The 17,417-nt window shown below is 36.6% G+C and overlaps 1 protein-coding gene across 5 annotated transcripts in view; it reads left to right on the forward strand.

Annotated features, from left to right (window-relative positions):
- Positions 1 to 17,417, forward strand: part of RIC1 (RIC1 homolog, RAB6A GEF complex partner 1) — a 57,448-nt gene that overhangs the window by 38,097 nt on the left and 1,934 nt on the right. For 4 of the 5 annotated variants that reach the window (XM_075021582.1, XM_075021583.1, XM_075021586.1 and 1 more), the window contains 17 exons: positions 880 to 1,024; positions 1,533 to 1,581; positions 2,738 to 2,890; positions 3,243 to 3,446; positions 4,895 to 4,933; positions 5,205 to 5,315; positions 5,909 to 5,998; positions 6,592 to 6,752; positions 7,772 to 7,910; positions 9,857 to 9,973; positions 10,900 to 11,628; positions 11,944 to 12,102; positions 12,213 to 12,346; positions 13,381 to 13,667; positions 14,468 to 14,662; positions 16,562 to 16,739; positions 16,881 to 17,069. In XM_075021582.1, coding sequence (XP_074877683.1) covers positions 880 to 1,024; positions 1,533 to 1,581; positions 2,738 to 2,890; positions 3,243 to 3,446; positions 4,895 to 4,933; positions 5,205 to 5,315; positions 5,909 to 5,998; positions 6,592 to 6,752; positions 7,772 to 7,910; positions 9,857 to 9,973; positions 10,900 to 11,628; positions 11,944 to 12,102; positions 12,213 to 12,346; positions 13,381 to 13,667; positions 14,468 to 14,662; positions 16,562 to 16,739; positions 16,881 to 17,069 — 3,079 coding nt within the window. The remainder of the gene's footprint in view (positions 1 to 879; positions 1,025 to 1,532; positions 1,582 to 2,737; positions 2,891 to 3,242; positions 3,447 to 4,894; positions 4,934 to 5,204; positions 5,316 to 5,908; positions 5,999 to 6,591; positions 6,753 to 7,771; positions 7,911 to 9,856; positions 9,974 to 10,899; positions 11,629 to 11,943; positions 12,103 to 12,212; positions 12,347 to 13,380; positions 13,668 to 14,467; positions 14,663 to 16,561; positions 16,740 to 16,880; positions 17,070 to 17,417) is intronic. The other variant, XM_075021585.1, reaches the window with a different exon arrangement.

The following is a 17,417-nucleotide window of genomic DNA, read 5'->3' on the forward strand; positions in this document are numbered from 1 at the left end:
TAGTAATTTACTCTTGCACATTTGTTCTTTTAGCTGCTTGCTTTTAACAGACTTTTGGATGTGTTTCATATGTGAGGGGCTGGGGCTGGTTTGGGGAAATATTTTTTTTTTTCTAAATCTGAATCTGAGTTAGCAGTTTACAGACAGTGCTGCTTCTGGTTGTTCCTTTTTAAATACTGCAGATGTTAGTAGTTCCCACATGTAGTTTTGAGATTACTTTTCCATTACTCACCTGAGAAAATGAGAGCTTATTGTCAAAACTGATAATGAATATAATAGAGGTGTGAATTAACTTGAAACAACTGACATGCAGGGTACAGAAAAAAACTGAGTAATCCAGCACCCTGCCTGAACTGCAGTGAACAAAAGCTCAGTGGAATTTTTCATGTAATAGGGATGAGTATTGCAGGCTTGAGAGTGAGGAGCATATAAGGTGGGTAAATTCTGTCCTCAGCTGAAAATATGTGTGCTTATTAGGTTTCAACAAAAAAATAAAATTGGTAAATAGCAGAGTTTTACAGTTGTGCTAAGTGCCAAAGGAAGAGGTTTCAAGGGTGAGTATAAAATCTTCTTTTTGTCCTAAAAATCATTTTGCCAGAATTGCAGTTCTGTGGTTGTGTCATAGCACAGTGCCTTTCTGGCCTGTTTTCATATATTCTCAGTTTCCTGTGAAACCAAACATGTAATGAAAAGAAAACATGAATTTTTCATTTGCTGCTTATTCATTTTGAGATGGTCAGTTTGATGAATGCAGCAAAGAAGTTAATTGAAAAATCAAATATTTATTTCCATATATTTTTGTTTCTACTCTAATGATGAAAGCAGTTGAAGGACATTTGATGTTTTTCACATGGTATTTCATTGTCTGTTTTTAAACAGATATTTGGAATAAAACAGGACCTGTTAAACTAATCAAATGGTCACCTGATAGCTGTGTTGTGATGGTGACCTGGGAGTGTGGAGGCTTGTCCTTATGGAGTGTTTTTGGTGCTCAGCTTATCTGTACTTTAGGAGGTGATTTTGCGTGAGTATCTTTAATGAAATTGTAAAATACTTTATTAAAAACCTTTATTTTCTAATTAAAAGCGTTTAATTAGAAACTGATTCACTGAATTAGCTTTTAAAAATCTTTTTCCATTGTAACTCCTTAGTTACTGGAATCACTGAATAATATTTAGGAGGGGATCATTTGAACATAAATGAGAATGTATTATTTTCTTTTTGTAGTGATCTTTTTGCCATAAAAGCAAATTGCCCTAAAGGCAGGCTTTAGCAGGCAAATACTAAAATTCCCTCAGTGCCAGTATATATTTGCTGAAAATGTGCTAGCATCCAGAAATCACAATTCAAACAGTTTATGCTAGATATCTGACAATTTCATTGCCTTTTATGCTGTGTCATGGATCAAACAGGCTTTATAGTTTGAGGTGAGGTTCAATGTAGAACCATGTAACAATACAAAGATAGGAAGATAATTTCTTATTTTGATGAAGTTATTTTCAATCTCAAACTTGTTCTGTTCTGTTTTTAAGGTATCGGTCTGATGGTGCCAAAAAGGACCCTCTAAAGATCAGTTCTATGGTAAATGTGAATGTAAAACCACTATAATAGGATGGCTGTTAATTTTTAAAATTATTTTTAGCAAAATGGATTTTCAGAAAATCAAACTGGCTTTCTTTAGTTTTATTACTTTAAAAGAGTAAGCTGCCTTTACTATACTTCCTAACACCAATGTTGTATTGAAGGAAGAGGGAAAAGGGGACAGCTGATTTTTTTTTTTTTTTTTAATTTTTTTTTCCATGTATATGCCTGATCATGAAGTGTGCATGACATGCCTTGGCTTTGCTTTCGATGTTAAGAATGAACAGTTTTTGTTTTCCGTGACTTTTTTTTTTTTTTTTTTTTTTTTTTTTTTTTTTTTAGTCTGGTGCTGTATTTCAGAGTACAATGAGACACATAACACTAATTGTAAACTTACTTATTTCTCTAAAATTACTAGCTTACCTTTGGCTGTTGAAGTAGCTTAACTCAGAATATGAATTAAAAAGAAACTTAGCTGCTGTTGGTTTAATACAAACTAATTAACATGAAGTCCTGCTAGTTTGTCAAATCAGTAGCTGCTGATAAATATCAAACACAATCTTCAAGGCCTCTTTTACAAACCATGATTAATTTTGTACAATACTTCTATAACTTTTGATTTTATTTATGTATAGGCTAGTTGCTATGAAGATTAGCAATTTTAAACGTGCATCCCAAGTGGATGTACATATTTGCAAGGACAGTACAGTGTACCTTTTAAAAAACCCCAAAGATTGAAATTCTGATACCATTGAATTTAATGAACAACAACTACTGTAGTTTTGGGGATCAGGATCTTTTCATACCTGATTCTGTTTGTGGACTTTTTGTTAGTTGCTTTAAGCTGCAAACGAAACAGTCTTCATTACTTATGTGGATGTCTTGCATAGTTACTTTTCATTTAATCAACATTTTTTACATAAAAAAGAAAAGAATTTAAGCTAGATTCTTACTATTCCTTGTGGATTTTACTGCTATGGGTTACTTATGATTCCTGTGATGATGCATTTTAGAACACCAAACTGTGTGTTTTTTTACCAGGCTCATGTCCATCATAAGATCAGTTTCAGTTACAGCAAGTTTTTGTAATTCTTGTTTTCTGAGAATATATAGTGTTGGTTTTGCATTTTTACTATTGTTATTTTTTTACATTCAGACCTGGGGATCAGAAGGATATCATCTGTGGGTTATTGATGGGAATTCTTCTTCAAACGTGAAGCCTGAAAGAAATGCAAATAATGAAGCTCGCCAATTTGGTATTCTGCAGTTTCATTTCATCAAGAGTGCACTCACTGTTAATCCTTGTATGGTAAGTTTTTTGTTGATAAATATATCCTTATTTCAGACCACATTTCCAGTTTTCAGATGACCTCTGAGTTTTTCTTTTAACAGGTTTTAAGTCTGTTCTGTAGCCATTAAACTGGTCTTCCTTTTTTTATCATAGAACCTTTAAAATGGTGCTTTGAAAATAGTGCTATGCAATACTGTAACATGAAACCTGGTAGTACATAGTGATACAAAAACTGAGAACTGCCTTAATGCTTATTTTTCATATTGTTTACATAGAACTTGTTAATATATTTATCATGTGTTTTCCTTTGTTTTCTGTACATGGAGTTCAAGGTTGCTTTTGGTTTTTTGTTGTTTTGTTTTGAATGTAGAGTAACCAGGAACAAGTCCTCCTTCAAGGAGAAGATCGCTTGTATTTGAACTGTGGAGATGCAACACAGGCTCAGAGTCCCAGAAATACTTCAGCACACTCTGAACATAAGCCTACCAGGGAAAGAGGCCCTTTTTCAGATGGCAGTTTAGATTCTCAGGGTTTAAGCACTTTACTAGGACACAGACATTGGCATGTTGTACAGGTAATTGTTGCTGGTTGCCCCTATGTGCTCTGTGCTTGCAAGAGTTTATAGGACTGGAATTTGCAGCTGATCTCACCACTCTGCCATTTTCCTCTAGTTTGAGATCATTGCCTTTTTATTGCCTCTTGGGTTTCCCCTGGTACAGCTTTTTCTTTGGCCAAACAGTAGAGGGATGTTGACCGTCTCAGCCTTGTGGCTATGAGTTTGCATCCTAGCCAATAAAAAAATCTAAATGTTGTCTTGACTTCAGGAAGGAGTAGTTAAATTACTTTCCTATGCTTTGAAAGGGAGAATAAGTGCAACGTGCAAGAAATCCTTGAGGGGTTTGTTCTGTTATTTATGCAAATTACTTTAAGCATACTCAGCTGATGAATACAGCCTTTGGACTGTGGCTGTATTTTCAGGCAGTCTTAGATGGCATCTATTTAAGCATGTAATTAAGATTTCACAACATCAATCTTGTGAAAAAGAAGTTCTTTCCAGGGGCAGTAATGGGACAGATTCTATTTTCTCTGGAATATAGAAGAAATATTTAATAACTTTTAATCTGTAATTCTAGTGTGTGTTCTTCTACGCTTGAATTGGTAGATATTTTTCTAAATAAATGTTTTTAAAAGGTTCCCAAGATTTTGTTTTTCATCTAGTAAATGAATTGGTATTACTAAACAGCATTTGACTCTAAGCATGTATGTCAGGTTCTAGGTACTACTGAATTTCCACTTTAGCTGGCCAGGTGGCTTTTCTGTCTTCTGAAACTGGTGCAGGAGGGCAAAGTCCTCATTCTGTGTAGGAGCAAAACTAACACAATTGGAATTACTGGGGGAGTAATACACCCATGAGAACAGCCAGTGGCTGGGCAATGAGAGCACCTACCTCCTTGTAACAGACCAAGGGCTGGAGTTTGAACCTGGATTTGTATCATCCCATGTGACATGAAAATCCAGGATCAAGATTTAATTTGACATATCCCAGTCAACTGCTCTAATAACAAGGCTTTTGGATGTGCTGGTGTGTATTTCTGATGGGATTAGAAATTTAATCCCAACACTGAAAGTCCCTCCTGAATGCTATTTTTATCAAAATTTCTATGTTCCCATGAAAGGCTCTGGTGGAGGAGAAGTACCTAGGGCAGGAGAAGAGCAAATTTTGACTATTAATCTGTAATATAGTATTAGCTGTTGTATGTTGTTAATGCATTTCTATATTTCTTATATTAAAAACAGGCTAACATTTAGGCTTCAGTAACTTTCTGGGATTGGGGGGCAGGGAACCTAATTGTATTTAAAAAAGAAATCCCAATATTAAAAACCTTTAAGCCAGTATTTTGGAAAAACATGGCCATTATACAAATTCCTGTAGAACATTACAGTTAATCACTACTTTAATAGTGCTTGGTATAGTTATGGTTCTGGTTTTCTCTTTTTTTTTTTTTTTTTTTTTTTTTTTAGATTCATAGTACGTATCTAGAGAGCAACTGGCCTATAAGGGTGAGTTATTTAAAGAATATGTTCTTGCCTCTTTAAAGGTATGGGGTGTTGATAACTGTCCCTTAGGGCTGGATGAGCTCAGGAAGATGGAATCATTGTTTTAAATTACAGAAAGAAGAATATATGTTGGGCAGTAAAGTAGAAAACATGAAGATACCTTACAAGTTTTGACTCTGACATTATATTGCCTTGTAGTGATGTGCACTAGGGATAGGATGTATCATTTAAATAAGTTCCCTCCTGAGGTTCTGGGTTTTTTCTCTTTGAACAGTTTTCAGCTATTGACAAGCTTGGACAGAATGTAGCTGTTGTTGGCAAGTTTGGTTTTGCACATTATTCTTTACTTACCAAAAAATGGAAGCTGTTTGGAAATATTACCCAGGTGAGAGATTATAGTACTTTGTTCAGGTATACTGGGGAGGTTTTATTTCTTGGAATATGACTCTTGGAGAAAATAAAAAAATAATCTTTTTGAAATAACCTGTAGACACACTTGGGATTATGGATGCTGGTTTTGCATGTGTTTTTCATAAAGTGGCTGAAACACTTATCTTGGGGCTTTGGCACAATAATTTATGTCTGATTATTAAAAGGTTTCCAAATCTGAGTGTGTATAGTCAGACACTCCCATATGTCTTATCTGACAGTTTTTGTGAGACATAGCTTTGGATGCCAAGCTTGTAAATTCTGGCCAGAAGCAGAAAGCTAATTTGAGAGAGTTCAGGGATGCCAATAGCATAAGGAACTGTGGAGCTGTGTTTTGTAAGATGGTGTTTGTCTTTCACATGTTATTCTTTAGTACTTCGGTTTTTTTATACAACAAAAACTTCATATACATAGGTTGTCTTGCCTATCAGTAAAGCTGATAGAGATCATGTATGGCTTTCAGAAATTTCCCATAGAATGTACACGTGTGTATGTGTGTATAAGTATATAAAAATACATACATATATGTCATTTGCTTGCTTTTTTCAGGAGCAAAATATGACGGTAACAGGTGGCTTAGCATGGTGGAATGACTTCATTGTTCTTGCATGTTATAATTTAAATGATCATCAGGAAGAGGTGACGTATTTTTCTTCAAAGTAAATTAATCATGTTTAGAATATCTGATCTGTTCTTACAGTAGTATTATAAATATGAAAAGTTAGATACATAGGTGACTTTTTGTCATGTTCAAAAATTCTTTATTAATATGTAAACAATTCTTTGCAGAAAAGTTTATTATTGCTATTAAAAACTATTTTCTGCTGACTACCAAAATGTGCTCATTGTTCTGAAAAATTTGTGATGTTTTTGCATGTTAGCATGAAGTCTGTTTTGGGGTATCTAGTTACAGTATTTTGGGACACTTTTGTAAGGTGTTAAATTAGATGGGCGGAAGACCTTTACTTACTCTTTGCTTTTTAAAACGAATAAAACTCCTTCCTTTTGTTTGTTGTTTAGTACTTCAGATTTGGCTGTACTGTTCTTTAACCACTTTGGATGCAATAATATAGTGCAATGCATAAAACATTTGATGAAACAAAACAAAAACCCAGTTATGTGTCTTGCTAGAAATCCTTGACAGCCATTCCACAAAAAAGAAAATAATTGAATGTGGAATTATTATTAATTTGTTGGTAAACAGAACCTGTATTCAAACGTTTTCCTTGTAGCTGAGAATCTACCTGCGAACATCTAATCTTGACAATGCATTTGCACACATCACCAAAGTGCAAGCAGACACGTTACTACTGAGTGTCTTCCGGGACATTGTAATACTCTTCAGAGCAGATTGTTCCATTTGCCTATATAGTATTGAGAGAAGGCCTGAGGGGTGAGTATCAGTATTTAAATGCTTTTGCCGTAATGTACTTGTAAATCTGTTCTCAGTCTGAGTAAATTCTTATCATAATATAAAGTTGTTTGATAACTTCTGGAGTCAGATTTTTAAAATATAGAGGGGTGTTATCTGTATGCACAAGAGATAGTTCACAAGTGTTGTCACTTGCATGCGTGCAGATACGCATATTAGGTGTGGAGGTAGTGACTGAGATACGCCTGTTTCCAGTTGTCTGTACAAACATGTTCTAGCTGATAGGGACTTGAAAATGGAATGTAAATAGAAGAAAAAGGTACTAAAAGGCACCCACATATCTGAATATTTTTAATAAAAAATGTTTCTAACGTTAAAAGTAGAAATTGGTGAGAGTGATGGTGGAGTAGCAAAGATGGAGAGACAATTTTGGTTTGCGGTTGTCGGGAGCTATTTTGGTGCAAAAGAAGTAGCAACATAAGAGCCAGATACTTTCAGATAGTTAAGATTAATGAACCTAAGGATGAGATAAAGATTCCCAGATAGTTCTTTGAAGTGCCTAAGCAGGCAGTTTTTCTTACACTTATGGCATCTTGGTTTCAGCACGAAAGGACCTTGGTTTTTTAGCAGAAAGCAAGCTGCTGATCCACTTTGGAGGAAAATATTTTCAATGCTTTTCAAAGAAAACTCCCAACAAAATCCAAACCCTGGAATTATCTTATTGAAGGGTGAATAAAGTCTTATTCTGAAGCATCTGATGTTGTCTTCTATCCACTTAGAGCTGTATTCCCCAAAACTATCAAGATAAAGTAACCCAGCTTAGGTTTATTTGGTAACTTCATGTACAGTAGATATGTGGACCTGTGGGATTCCTGGTTAAAGAAAAGTAATTTTAGTCTATAGAATAAACTGTTTGCTGAGATTAAGTTGCTTATTTTCATTAGGTTTCCTTCAAGGTATTAATTTTATGTTAAATACTATTTTAAACAATATTTTGCAAATATTTTAAAATTGCTAAACATAGTCATCTTTCCTTTCAGTCTTAACCCTACTGCCAGTATCCAAGTTCTTCAAGAAGTGTCCATGTCTCGGTACATTCCTCATCCTTTTCTTGTAGTGTCTGTTACTTTGACATCAGTGAGGACAGAGACTGGCATCACCTTGAAGATGCCTCAGCAGGTAACAGGTCTATAATGCTCAAATTTAAAAGAATTGGTGCCTACATTTGTTAGCTTAGTCCCCAAAAGTTAGGTGCTGATAAATGAACCATAAATCAGTGGTTCTTTTTTGTGGTAAAATGCGGAACATGTTTTTTCTGATTCTTGTTATATAGATATTTTATGTGTGAACTGGGGGCGGGGTGGGTGGTGGTAGAAATAAAATCCAAATTCTTACTTCTATTTCATATCTTCTTTTGTCATCTTGTAAAATTCGGGGGCAAATGTTGGAGGACAGAGTAAACTTAACTATGTCAAGGGCATGTTTCTCTATTGTGCATTAAAAGTTGAACACCAGAGCAATCCGTGGCATTAAGAAGTGCCTTTCTTGCAGCAACAGGTCCATTACACAAAGAATAAACAGAAAAAAGGAAAAGATGGCATATGACCCAGTAAGGTTACTTCTAGTCAATTTCCTACTTGCTAAAATAAAGTAAGATGATCTCTCCCACTGATTATGTCAGAAGATAGGCCAACAGCCAAAAAATGACCAAGGTGCGAAGGTGAAGCCTATCTTAACTCCAGGAAATGATTCAGGCCACTGAAAGCACAGTGCAAAGAGAACTTGGATTTTTGTTGCCTGTTGTGTAAACAAAGAGAACTTGCATTTTTGTTGCCTGTTGTGTAAACAAATTAAGCTTAACTATTTGAGTAGCTGCAGTATGAAGCACATTTTCTCATCAGAGCAGCTACCTTAAGGTAGTTCAGATGTTGTGCTGCCTGTGAGGCAGGCCTGTAGACATGTGAAGGTGCATATTTTTCTCCACATACCAAAGCCACTGGCAGATAGGACAGCAATGGCACAGATGTAAAATCTGAAGGTTTGCGCTTGCTTCCTTCCGTTCATTCTAATTTAGTGTCCCACAATGCTGATCATGTGTCCTGAGAATTTGCTACTATCTTAGACAAGGGCATAAAAGCCAACATGCTTGTGGTTTTCTAGTCCATCTTGTTGTGAGACAGCGTCCTTATTCCTGAACTACCTGACATATGGTGTTTCCTAATTTTGAGAAAAAGCTACTGAAACTTTTTAGAGCACTAGTAATATTTTACACTTAGCTTCAGACTGGACAAATATTACTTCTTTTCTTTCTAAGAGCCCATATCTTCAAACTTTGTCAATCCTCCTGACCAAAAGAAAAGTATTAATCTAGCACTGAACATGACACTGCACTGTAGAGAAAGCAATGTGTCTGACTTAGCAGTGTGTCAGCCTTCTCAGTGTTGTTGCCTATTGGTGACCTTAACCCCTGATGCTGCAGATTTACCATACAGGCCCCCTACCCATTTATTTTAAAACTAAAGTTTATGCACAGCATGGTATTAGCTCCAGTGACTTGGTTTAAAATTAACATGAAACAGTTCTGAAATAAATGTTTAGACATAATACTTTGCTTTCCTCATATACCTAACTGGAAAGATTCTTCTCTAAGTGCAGCTTCTAAAAGTTCAAGATGCTGTACAAGTGTGGCTAAATTCTTTATGGCTCAACTCTTTTTGGCTTCTGTACCAGTGTTAGTCTTTGCAGTCAGATACTGGCAATTATGTAGTGGTGATACTGTTAAGAACACAGAGCTTTATTTTTCTTAAAATACTGGTGGCTTGCCCATGCCAAGAGGCATAGTTAGAAAAAGCCTGTATGAAATAAACGCATGGAATAAGTCTGGTGAACAAGAAACCTTCCAGTATTTTCTCCCTTGCACAAGAACTATATGAATGAACCTATCTGTAGGTACCTAGTTCTACTGGATTTTTCTGAGTCCTTCTGCATTGCATTTGGTTGTTGGTCATCTCTGTATGGCAGTGCAGTTAATTTACTCTTTTTATTCTGGATTTGTACGGTGGTTATGGGTCAAGTGGTGCATTCAAAAAGCTCAAATAATTTGCATAATACTATTTTATCCTTAGGCTTGTGAAGCTGAAAGTATTATGCTAAACTTAGCAGGACAACTCATCATGTTGCAAAGGGATCGATCTGGACCCCAGATCCGAGATAAGGATAATAATCCTAATCAAAGGAAGCATGTAAGTAAATGTATGTGGAATACTGTATATGGCTTCAAAGATGTCAGTGACTGAAGAAGTTCTGGAAGGGAGTGGTCCAGGCATAAAGAAAAGAGGTCTGTAATGCAAGGCAGTGTCTACACTTACAGGCTGAATTGTTAGCTGGAAGTAAATCACTGCTCCCGTGATTTTTTTTTTTTCCCTAAGAATCTGTGAAATGTTACTACTTAATTATGTGAATGTCTAACCGAAGTATTTACTACTTGTGTTTACTACTTGTATTGCAGTGAAAGATACCAGTTTTAAGCATAAAGGTCCTTTACAAAATTTGGTATGCAGTAATGACACAAAATCTCCAGTCTATCTAAAACTGTTGTGTATGTTTATGGAACATTATCATTTTTTGCAGAGTATGTTTACAAAGTTCCTAAAAACAACAGTCATAGAAATCAGTGACTGAACTTTTAAATTTTTCTGCACTGATGAAAAACACTTCTACATGACAGAAGCACTTTGGGAGAGTGAAAACTGAAAAGTTTAGATGAAGAGTTCTTTGCAGCTCAATCAAACACGGGCAAATTTGGTGTTTGTAGTGATTTTGTCAGTTCTAGGTTGGACTCTTGGGCTCTCTGAAGAAGCAGAGAGCAGATTTTTATTTTCTTCCCTTATTTTCACCCTTCTGGCCTCCTGACTAGGGAGGTTAAAAAAATTGAAAGAAGTGTCTTTTGAGTTAATGTAAGCAATAAGTGATGCTTTCCCAGGTGGTAGGGTGCAGTTAAGGGATAAGCAGAGTTGCTTCTTCTTTGTTAGAGGAATAACATGTTTGAAGAGAATAGTTCTTAGCTGAAAAGAGTTCTTGTGAAGTGGGTAAAAAAAAAACCAAAACCAAACAAAACCAAATGAATAATGAATTCTGATTTTTTTTTTTTTCCTTGTTTTTCAAATAGCTGCCTTTTTGTGCTCCAGTTGTCCTAGCCCAGTCTGTTGAAAATGTATGGACTACTTGCAGGATCAACAAACAGAAACGCCACTTACTGGAGGCTCTGTGGCTCAGCTGTGGTGGGGCAGGTATGAAAGTCTGGCTTCCCCTGTTTCCCAGAGATCATCGAAAACCACACTCCTTTCTGTCAAGACGGATCATGCTGCCTTTCCACATCAACATATACCCATTGGCTGTTTTGTTTGAAGATGCCTTGGTTCTTGGTGCTGTTAATGACACTGTGCTCTATGACTGTTTATATCCTCAAACCAGTGCTAGAGAACACTTAGAGGTTCTCTTTCCTTTCTCCATTGTTGAGAGAACCTCTCAGATCTACCTCCATCACATTTTACGCCAGCTCTTGGTTAGGAACCTCGGTGAACAAGCCTTGCTTTTGGCCCACTCCTGTGCCACATTACCATACTTTCCTCACGTACTAGAACTGATGCTTCATGAAGTGCTGGAAGAAGAAGCTACCTCGCGGGAACCCATTCCCGACCCTCTGCTTCCCACTGTGGCGAAGTTTATTACAGAGTTCCCCCTCTTCCTGCAGACAGTTGTTCATTGTGCTAGGAAGACAGAATATGCCCTGTGGAATTACCTTTTTGCTGCTGTTGGAAACCCGAAGGACTTATTTGAAGAGTGCTTAATGGCCCAGGACTTGGACACAGCTGCCTCTTATCTTATTATCCTACAGGTAATGGTACCTCATATATTGCAAGAGAGGTGATATTTACTAATGTTGTAGTATTTTAGAAAATATTGTCATATCAAAGTTAATGCAAGTTAAACAAATTTTTAATAGTTTTCTGTTATGTCCGATTATGAAGGGGCAGAATATTATACAATGTAAGTAGTTAGTTTACTGTTATAAAAAGGAAAATAATAGCATGAAATTTGCTTCTTCTAATCTGTGGTATACTTGAATGTGACATGCCGTGGCTTGACTTAATAGGACTTCTGTTGCTTGATGGCAAAAGCAAATGACTTAATTATGCTTTGTTACTTGCAGAATATGGAAGTTCCAGCAGTTAGCAGACAACATGCTACTCTCCTATTTAATACTGCCTTAGAGCAGGGAAAGTGGGATCTTTGTCGTCATATGATCAGATTTCTTAAAGCCATTGGCTCTGGAGAAACAGAGACACCTCCAGCTACACCAACAACTCAGGTTTGTGATTAAAATAGTAAATACTGTGCATCAAACCTTGTATGATTAATCTTGCTATTATATAGCATGTTTGCTCCTTTGACTGTATGTTTGGGTTTTCTTGGTTTTAGGAACCTAGTTCAAGTAGTGGCTTTGAGTTCTTCAGACATCGCAGCATAAGTTTATCCCAATCAGCAGAGAATCTCCATAGCAAATTTAACTTGACAAAAACACTGAGTATGCCCTCTGGCCCATCTGGAAAAAGGTAATTGGTAGTAATGTCCTCTCCTTCCCTACTTTGTTAGGTACCGTACTAACTCTCGTACCAATTTAAGTTATAGAGGTACATTATATGAGAGTTACATTTGTCATAGTTTCCCTCCACATCCTTCTGCATTTGTCTTTTCCTGACTCTCACAATGTCTGTGCCTTTTTCTTGCGTTCTTGGGAGAATATGTTCTCGCACATGTAAATATATATGTTTGTGTGTTTGTGTGTATATATGCACAGGCACACTTACATGGATCCACTGGATGCATATGTAGTAATTTAAATAGCTAGTGAGACTGCATGCCTTATATTGAAGGATCTCTTTTGATGAAAGATACATCTTGAACAGCTCACAGTATACATTAGTATACACAGTATACTATTAGCATCATAGTATACATTGCACTGTGATACTGTGCACATCTTGATCTAGCAGTGTGTTGCCAAGCCATAAATAAAGCCTTTTATACCTTGAGGTGAATCCCTCTTAAACTGCTGTACACAGAATTCATATTGATCAGTATTAATGTTCAGAAGCAGCACTGAGCTGGGATCCATTATTATCTTGGTTTTGGCTTTTTCCCCCACATAAGACCTTCAGAACAACCTTAGTACAAATTCAAATGCTTTTATTTAGTAATTTTCCATAGAGAGTAATATCTTAAGAGTTTTGATAAGAAGGGTCCTAGACTAATACTTGACTTGTTCTCTAAACTTGTTTCTCAGAAGTCACTTTGCAATGGCATCTGCCTTTTATCTCTCCTTCTTTACCTTTTTCCTGCATTGCTAATAGTTTAATACTGTATGGACACTGCTGCTGTTGTAACTTCCTTCCCTTATTTCACTTACCTGTTGAGTGGGATCTTTTAGAGAACATAAATAGCAACAAATGGTGGAAACTGCTTCTATTGGTACATAGAAAGCTCCCACTAACTACTCTGGTCACTCCACGTACTGTGGTTGTGGCCAACAACCTTTACAACTCTGTTTTATCAGTCTTAATGTCACTGTTCTCTGGTCTGTCTATAGGTGGAGTAAAGACAGCGACTGTGCCGAGAACATGTACATTGACATGATGCTCTGGCGGCATGCTCGGCGTCTGCTAGAAGAAATCAAGCTGAAAGACCTTGGCTGCTTTGCTGCACAGTTAGGCTTTGAGCTGATTGGTTGGCTGTGCAAGGAGCGAGCCAGAGCTGCCCGTGTGGAGGATTTTGTGTTTGCTTTGAAAAAGCTACACAAGGATTTCCTCTGGCCATTTCCAGTCATACCGGCTTCGTCCATTAATTCACCTTTCAAGAATGGAAAGTACAAGACAGGTGCTGTAACATCTGAGTTGATTTGGTTTCCCTCCTGCAGTCCTACACCCATCAGTCTGAATCTGTCCTTCCTCAGTTCAGCCAAGCAAAGAACGGGCTGAGGCTTGCCACCTGCACAGCTTTCTCACACAGGGTGTGTTTTTTGAAGGGAATCTGTTTAGCACAGATGGCATCTCTTGTGTAGTCTGATTACAGTACTGTTTCTGTTGAAGTTTCTTGCTTTCTCAGGTGCAAACACTGAACTGGGTATCACTTGTGCAGATGTTGAGTTGAACGTGGATATTGCTCTTTCATGTAAATTCTACAGAAAATTACTAGAATCAACATTCTCATATAGCCTTTAGATGAGGTTTTGATTAACTTTTTATATTTAAAAAAGTAATGTTTCTAATATTTGAAATTTGCTTTATGTTAAAGGGTAAGAATTTTGAGGACTTGCAGTAAACCTCCTTTGTGTTATTAATCTCTCAGTTCACTAGTTTATCTTCTCAGGGCAAAGTTGATACTAGCTGCCAAGTCTTCCTCTTTTTGGTAGTAGCAGCACTATAATTTAGTTCTATTGATGCTAACATTTTTATCAGCTGATATTTCTTTTATGCCAGAGCTGACATAAAAAGCTGATCAGACATTCTTGAAGTACCTAAACTTGTTGCATTCCCTTGCTTTGGTGATCCCTCAGCAAACTAATTGAATATTGACTTATATACAAGTTTTAGCTTCCTGAAATGCCTGGAGAGAACTTTCCCAATTTCCTTTTTGATGTTTATATGACTTTTCTTTGGTGGGTTCTTTTTTTTTAGCCGTAGGGGAGCAGTTGCTAAAATCTCAGTCTGCAGACACCTTCGTAAACATGGAAATGGACACAGGGGTTTCAAACACACCTCGGAGTCGCAGCTGGCTTGGCGCTATCAGCTCCTCTCAGAGAGAGATTGACACTGTTTCATCCCATGGACCACACATGCAAGATGCATTCCTTTCTCCTTTGCTAAGTAAAGGTTAGTCTCTGTTCCTTCTGTCTGCTCATTGGAAAAATGCACCTGGAAGTACGCACTTCTGTTTTGATACTTGCATGCCACTGCTGTATTGTTGCTTCTCAACTGCTGATAACCATAATTCAGAAAAAAGAAGAGGGTTTGTTGAAAAGTGAACAAAAATTTTTACAACAGAAAGGTAATGCCCATGTCATACATCTTTAAGTACTTGAAGTAGAATATGAAATTGATATTTGCTGAAGTTCCTGCCTGTGGTAGTAACTTGAATTTTAGTATTTTTACAGTCTGGCTGGGAAGAGTGTTATAAGTTTTATATTTTTGCCTCTTGCATGGGTCAGCCTCTTGCACAGTTTGGTACGGTTCTAATGCATGAACTTTGTGCTTTTGGATTTCTTTAGAAAGATATACATTCTTTATTGAGGAAATTATAGTCCCATATAGTTTTCTTTTTTCCTATGGCTTTGTTTAAATCACTTTTTAAAAGGTCAAATGTATGATCAGCTTATGAAAATACAACAAGGAATTTTATTCTTTGTTAAACTTTGCTGATCACAGTCAGAGACAGGAAATGTTTGTCTGACCATTCATCTCTCTTTTTTTTTTTTTTTTTTTTTTTTTTTATTTTTGGCTCCCTCTTGTCCTCAAGCATACAGCAATATTTTCAACAGTGTCTACATCATGCGATTCCCACTTTATTAGGGAAAAGACCTAAGTATCTAAGTGTGAACTACAATCTCCCCAAGATGCTAGGGCCTCCTGTAAGAGTCAGAGCACGTGGAGCTGTAATTTAACAAGTTGACGGGCTTTAAAAAATGAAGAAAGAGTGAGGTTCTCTTCCTCTGCTTGGGCACTTCCTCATTCTATTTTCACTTCTGTTTCTTCTGTTTATTACTTCTGGAGACTGCAAGAATGCATTAGGTCTAAGTAAGTTTGTTACAGAACTCTCCAAAAAAGCATAATTTAAATTTTCCCCATTTATTCCTCTTTCATTGCATTATCTTGTACTGCTGTCTGCCACTACCACTGTTTCTATAAACAAGTATCTTGGTTTTTTTGCTGAGCTGGATGAAGACCTTTGAGTTCAATGGACTTTAGTATGCATTTTGAAGCGGTTTATTTCTAAAGTGAAACTAAATTAATAGTCTTTAAAACGTTGCAAGCTGAATTCTAATAGTAGTAATTTCACAAATAACTAAGCCAGCAGCGGTATGCATGGGCAAGAACCTAATAAAACAAGTTTCTGACTTTCTCAACATTTTCCACAGAAAAGATACATCTACTTTAATATGGAAACTGTTCTGGAGGTTGGGTGCCTTCATGACTCACCACTATATTGGTTTTAGTTTTGCTGATTCTGTTCCTGTGAAAATTCTGTGGCTACATCTACTCTTCATGTGTTTACTAGAAACGCTTATTTCCTTTTGTAATTAGTGCAGGTGAATATTTACATTACCAAGCATTCAGAATCTTCAGGGTTTTGTATGAAGAACTTGCTATTGCTTCTTCCTTTTTAACAGTTAAGTAATGAGTTATCTTTAGACAGACTACAACCCTTCCTACAGACTTAATTCTAGGACTATAGTATGTAAGAGGCTGTCACTGTGCTCTTACAATGATTGCCAACACATCTTTAGGATCCCTTATTGATATTATTCTGCAGAATTATTTTTATTTGATAGAAAAACTACTGAATTCCTCCAATAATAGTTCCACCATATAGTGTAACAAGAAGAATGCTGAAGTGGGATGGACAGTATGCTGAAGTAACAACTTAGCACTGTGATACACAGCAAAGCATTACTGCATAATTTGTCAATTGCTATAGGAAGTAGTTCAGAAACTCTGCATCTTGCTAAAGCAAGCAGTTTCTTTTCCCCTCATGTTTCTGAGTGTTTTTGATAGGTGACGAATGCAGCATTGGTTCAGCAACGGACCTGACTGAAACAAGTTCTATGGTGGATGGTGACTGGACCATGGTGGATGAAAACTTCTCCAGTCTAAGTCTAACTCAGTCAGAGCTTGAACATCTCTCTTTAGAACTGGCTAGTAAAGGGCCACACAAGTCACAGGTCCAGCTGCGGTAAGTAACGTAATCTTTGCATTTGAAACTTAAAATTACTAGTATGTAGCATTAGGGGAAAGAAACACTGTCTGCAGAATCACGCAGGGATTTTTGTCTTTAGAGTGGAAAAAGAAGTAAGTAGGGTGTTTTTCTATATAGGTACTTGCTACATATCTTCATGGAAGCAGGATGTCTGGATTGGTGTATTGTCATAGGCCTTATCCTCAGAGAATCTTCAGTAATCAACCAGGTTTTCAGTATAATGCAATCCTCTGATATTGATGGAGAAATCTGTCAGAACATCAAGACTGGCCTATATGCTGTTGACAAATGGGCTTCTACAGATTGGTAAGTGTTATTTTCCACCTTCATTTTCATTCCAGCTGTAGATAATTAGTTATCTAAAAAAAACCCTTTGAGTTCTCTCAACCCTAGCTGAAACAATTACTTAAAAGCACTTTTGAAGAAAATTTCAGGACAGTCACTTAATACAGTTGTGATCAAACTGGAAAAAAACCCAACAAACCAAGCCCAAAACAACCAACACCCCCAACTTCTGTTGTTTTGCTTATGGTTGCCTTTTCCTGTCTATTAAAAAAAATAAAGTTTCTGTACAGGAAGGATTATAGAAGATACTCATTTATATTAAACATCTCCCAAGAAAAGCTGCTTTTCAGGCATATGACAGAAGTACTA

The sequence above is a fragment of the Buteo buteo genome, chromosome Z (genome assembly GCF_964188355.1).
Source record: "Buteo buteo chromosome Z, bButBut1.hap1.1, whole genome shotgun sequence".
Taxonomy (NCBI): Eukaryota; Metazoa; Chordata; class Aves; order Accipitriformes; family Accipitridae; genus Buteo; species Buteo buteo.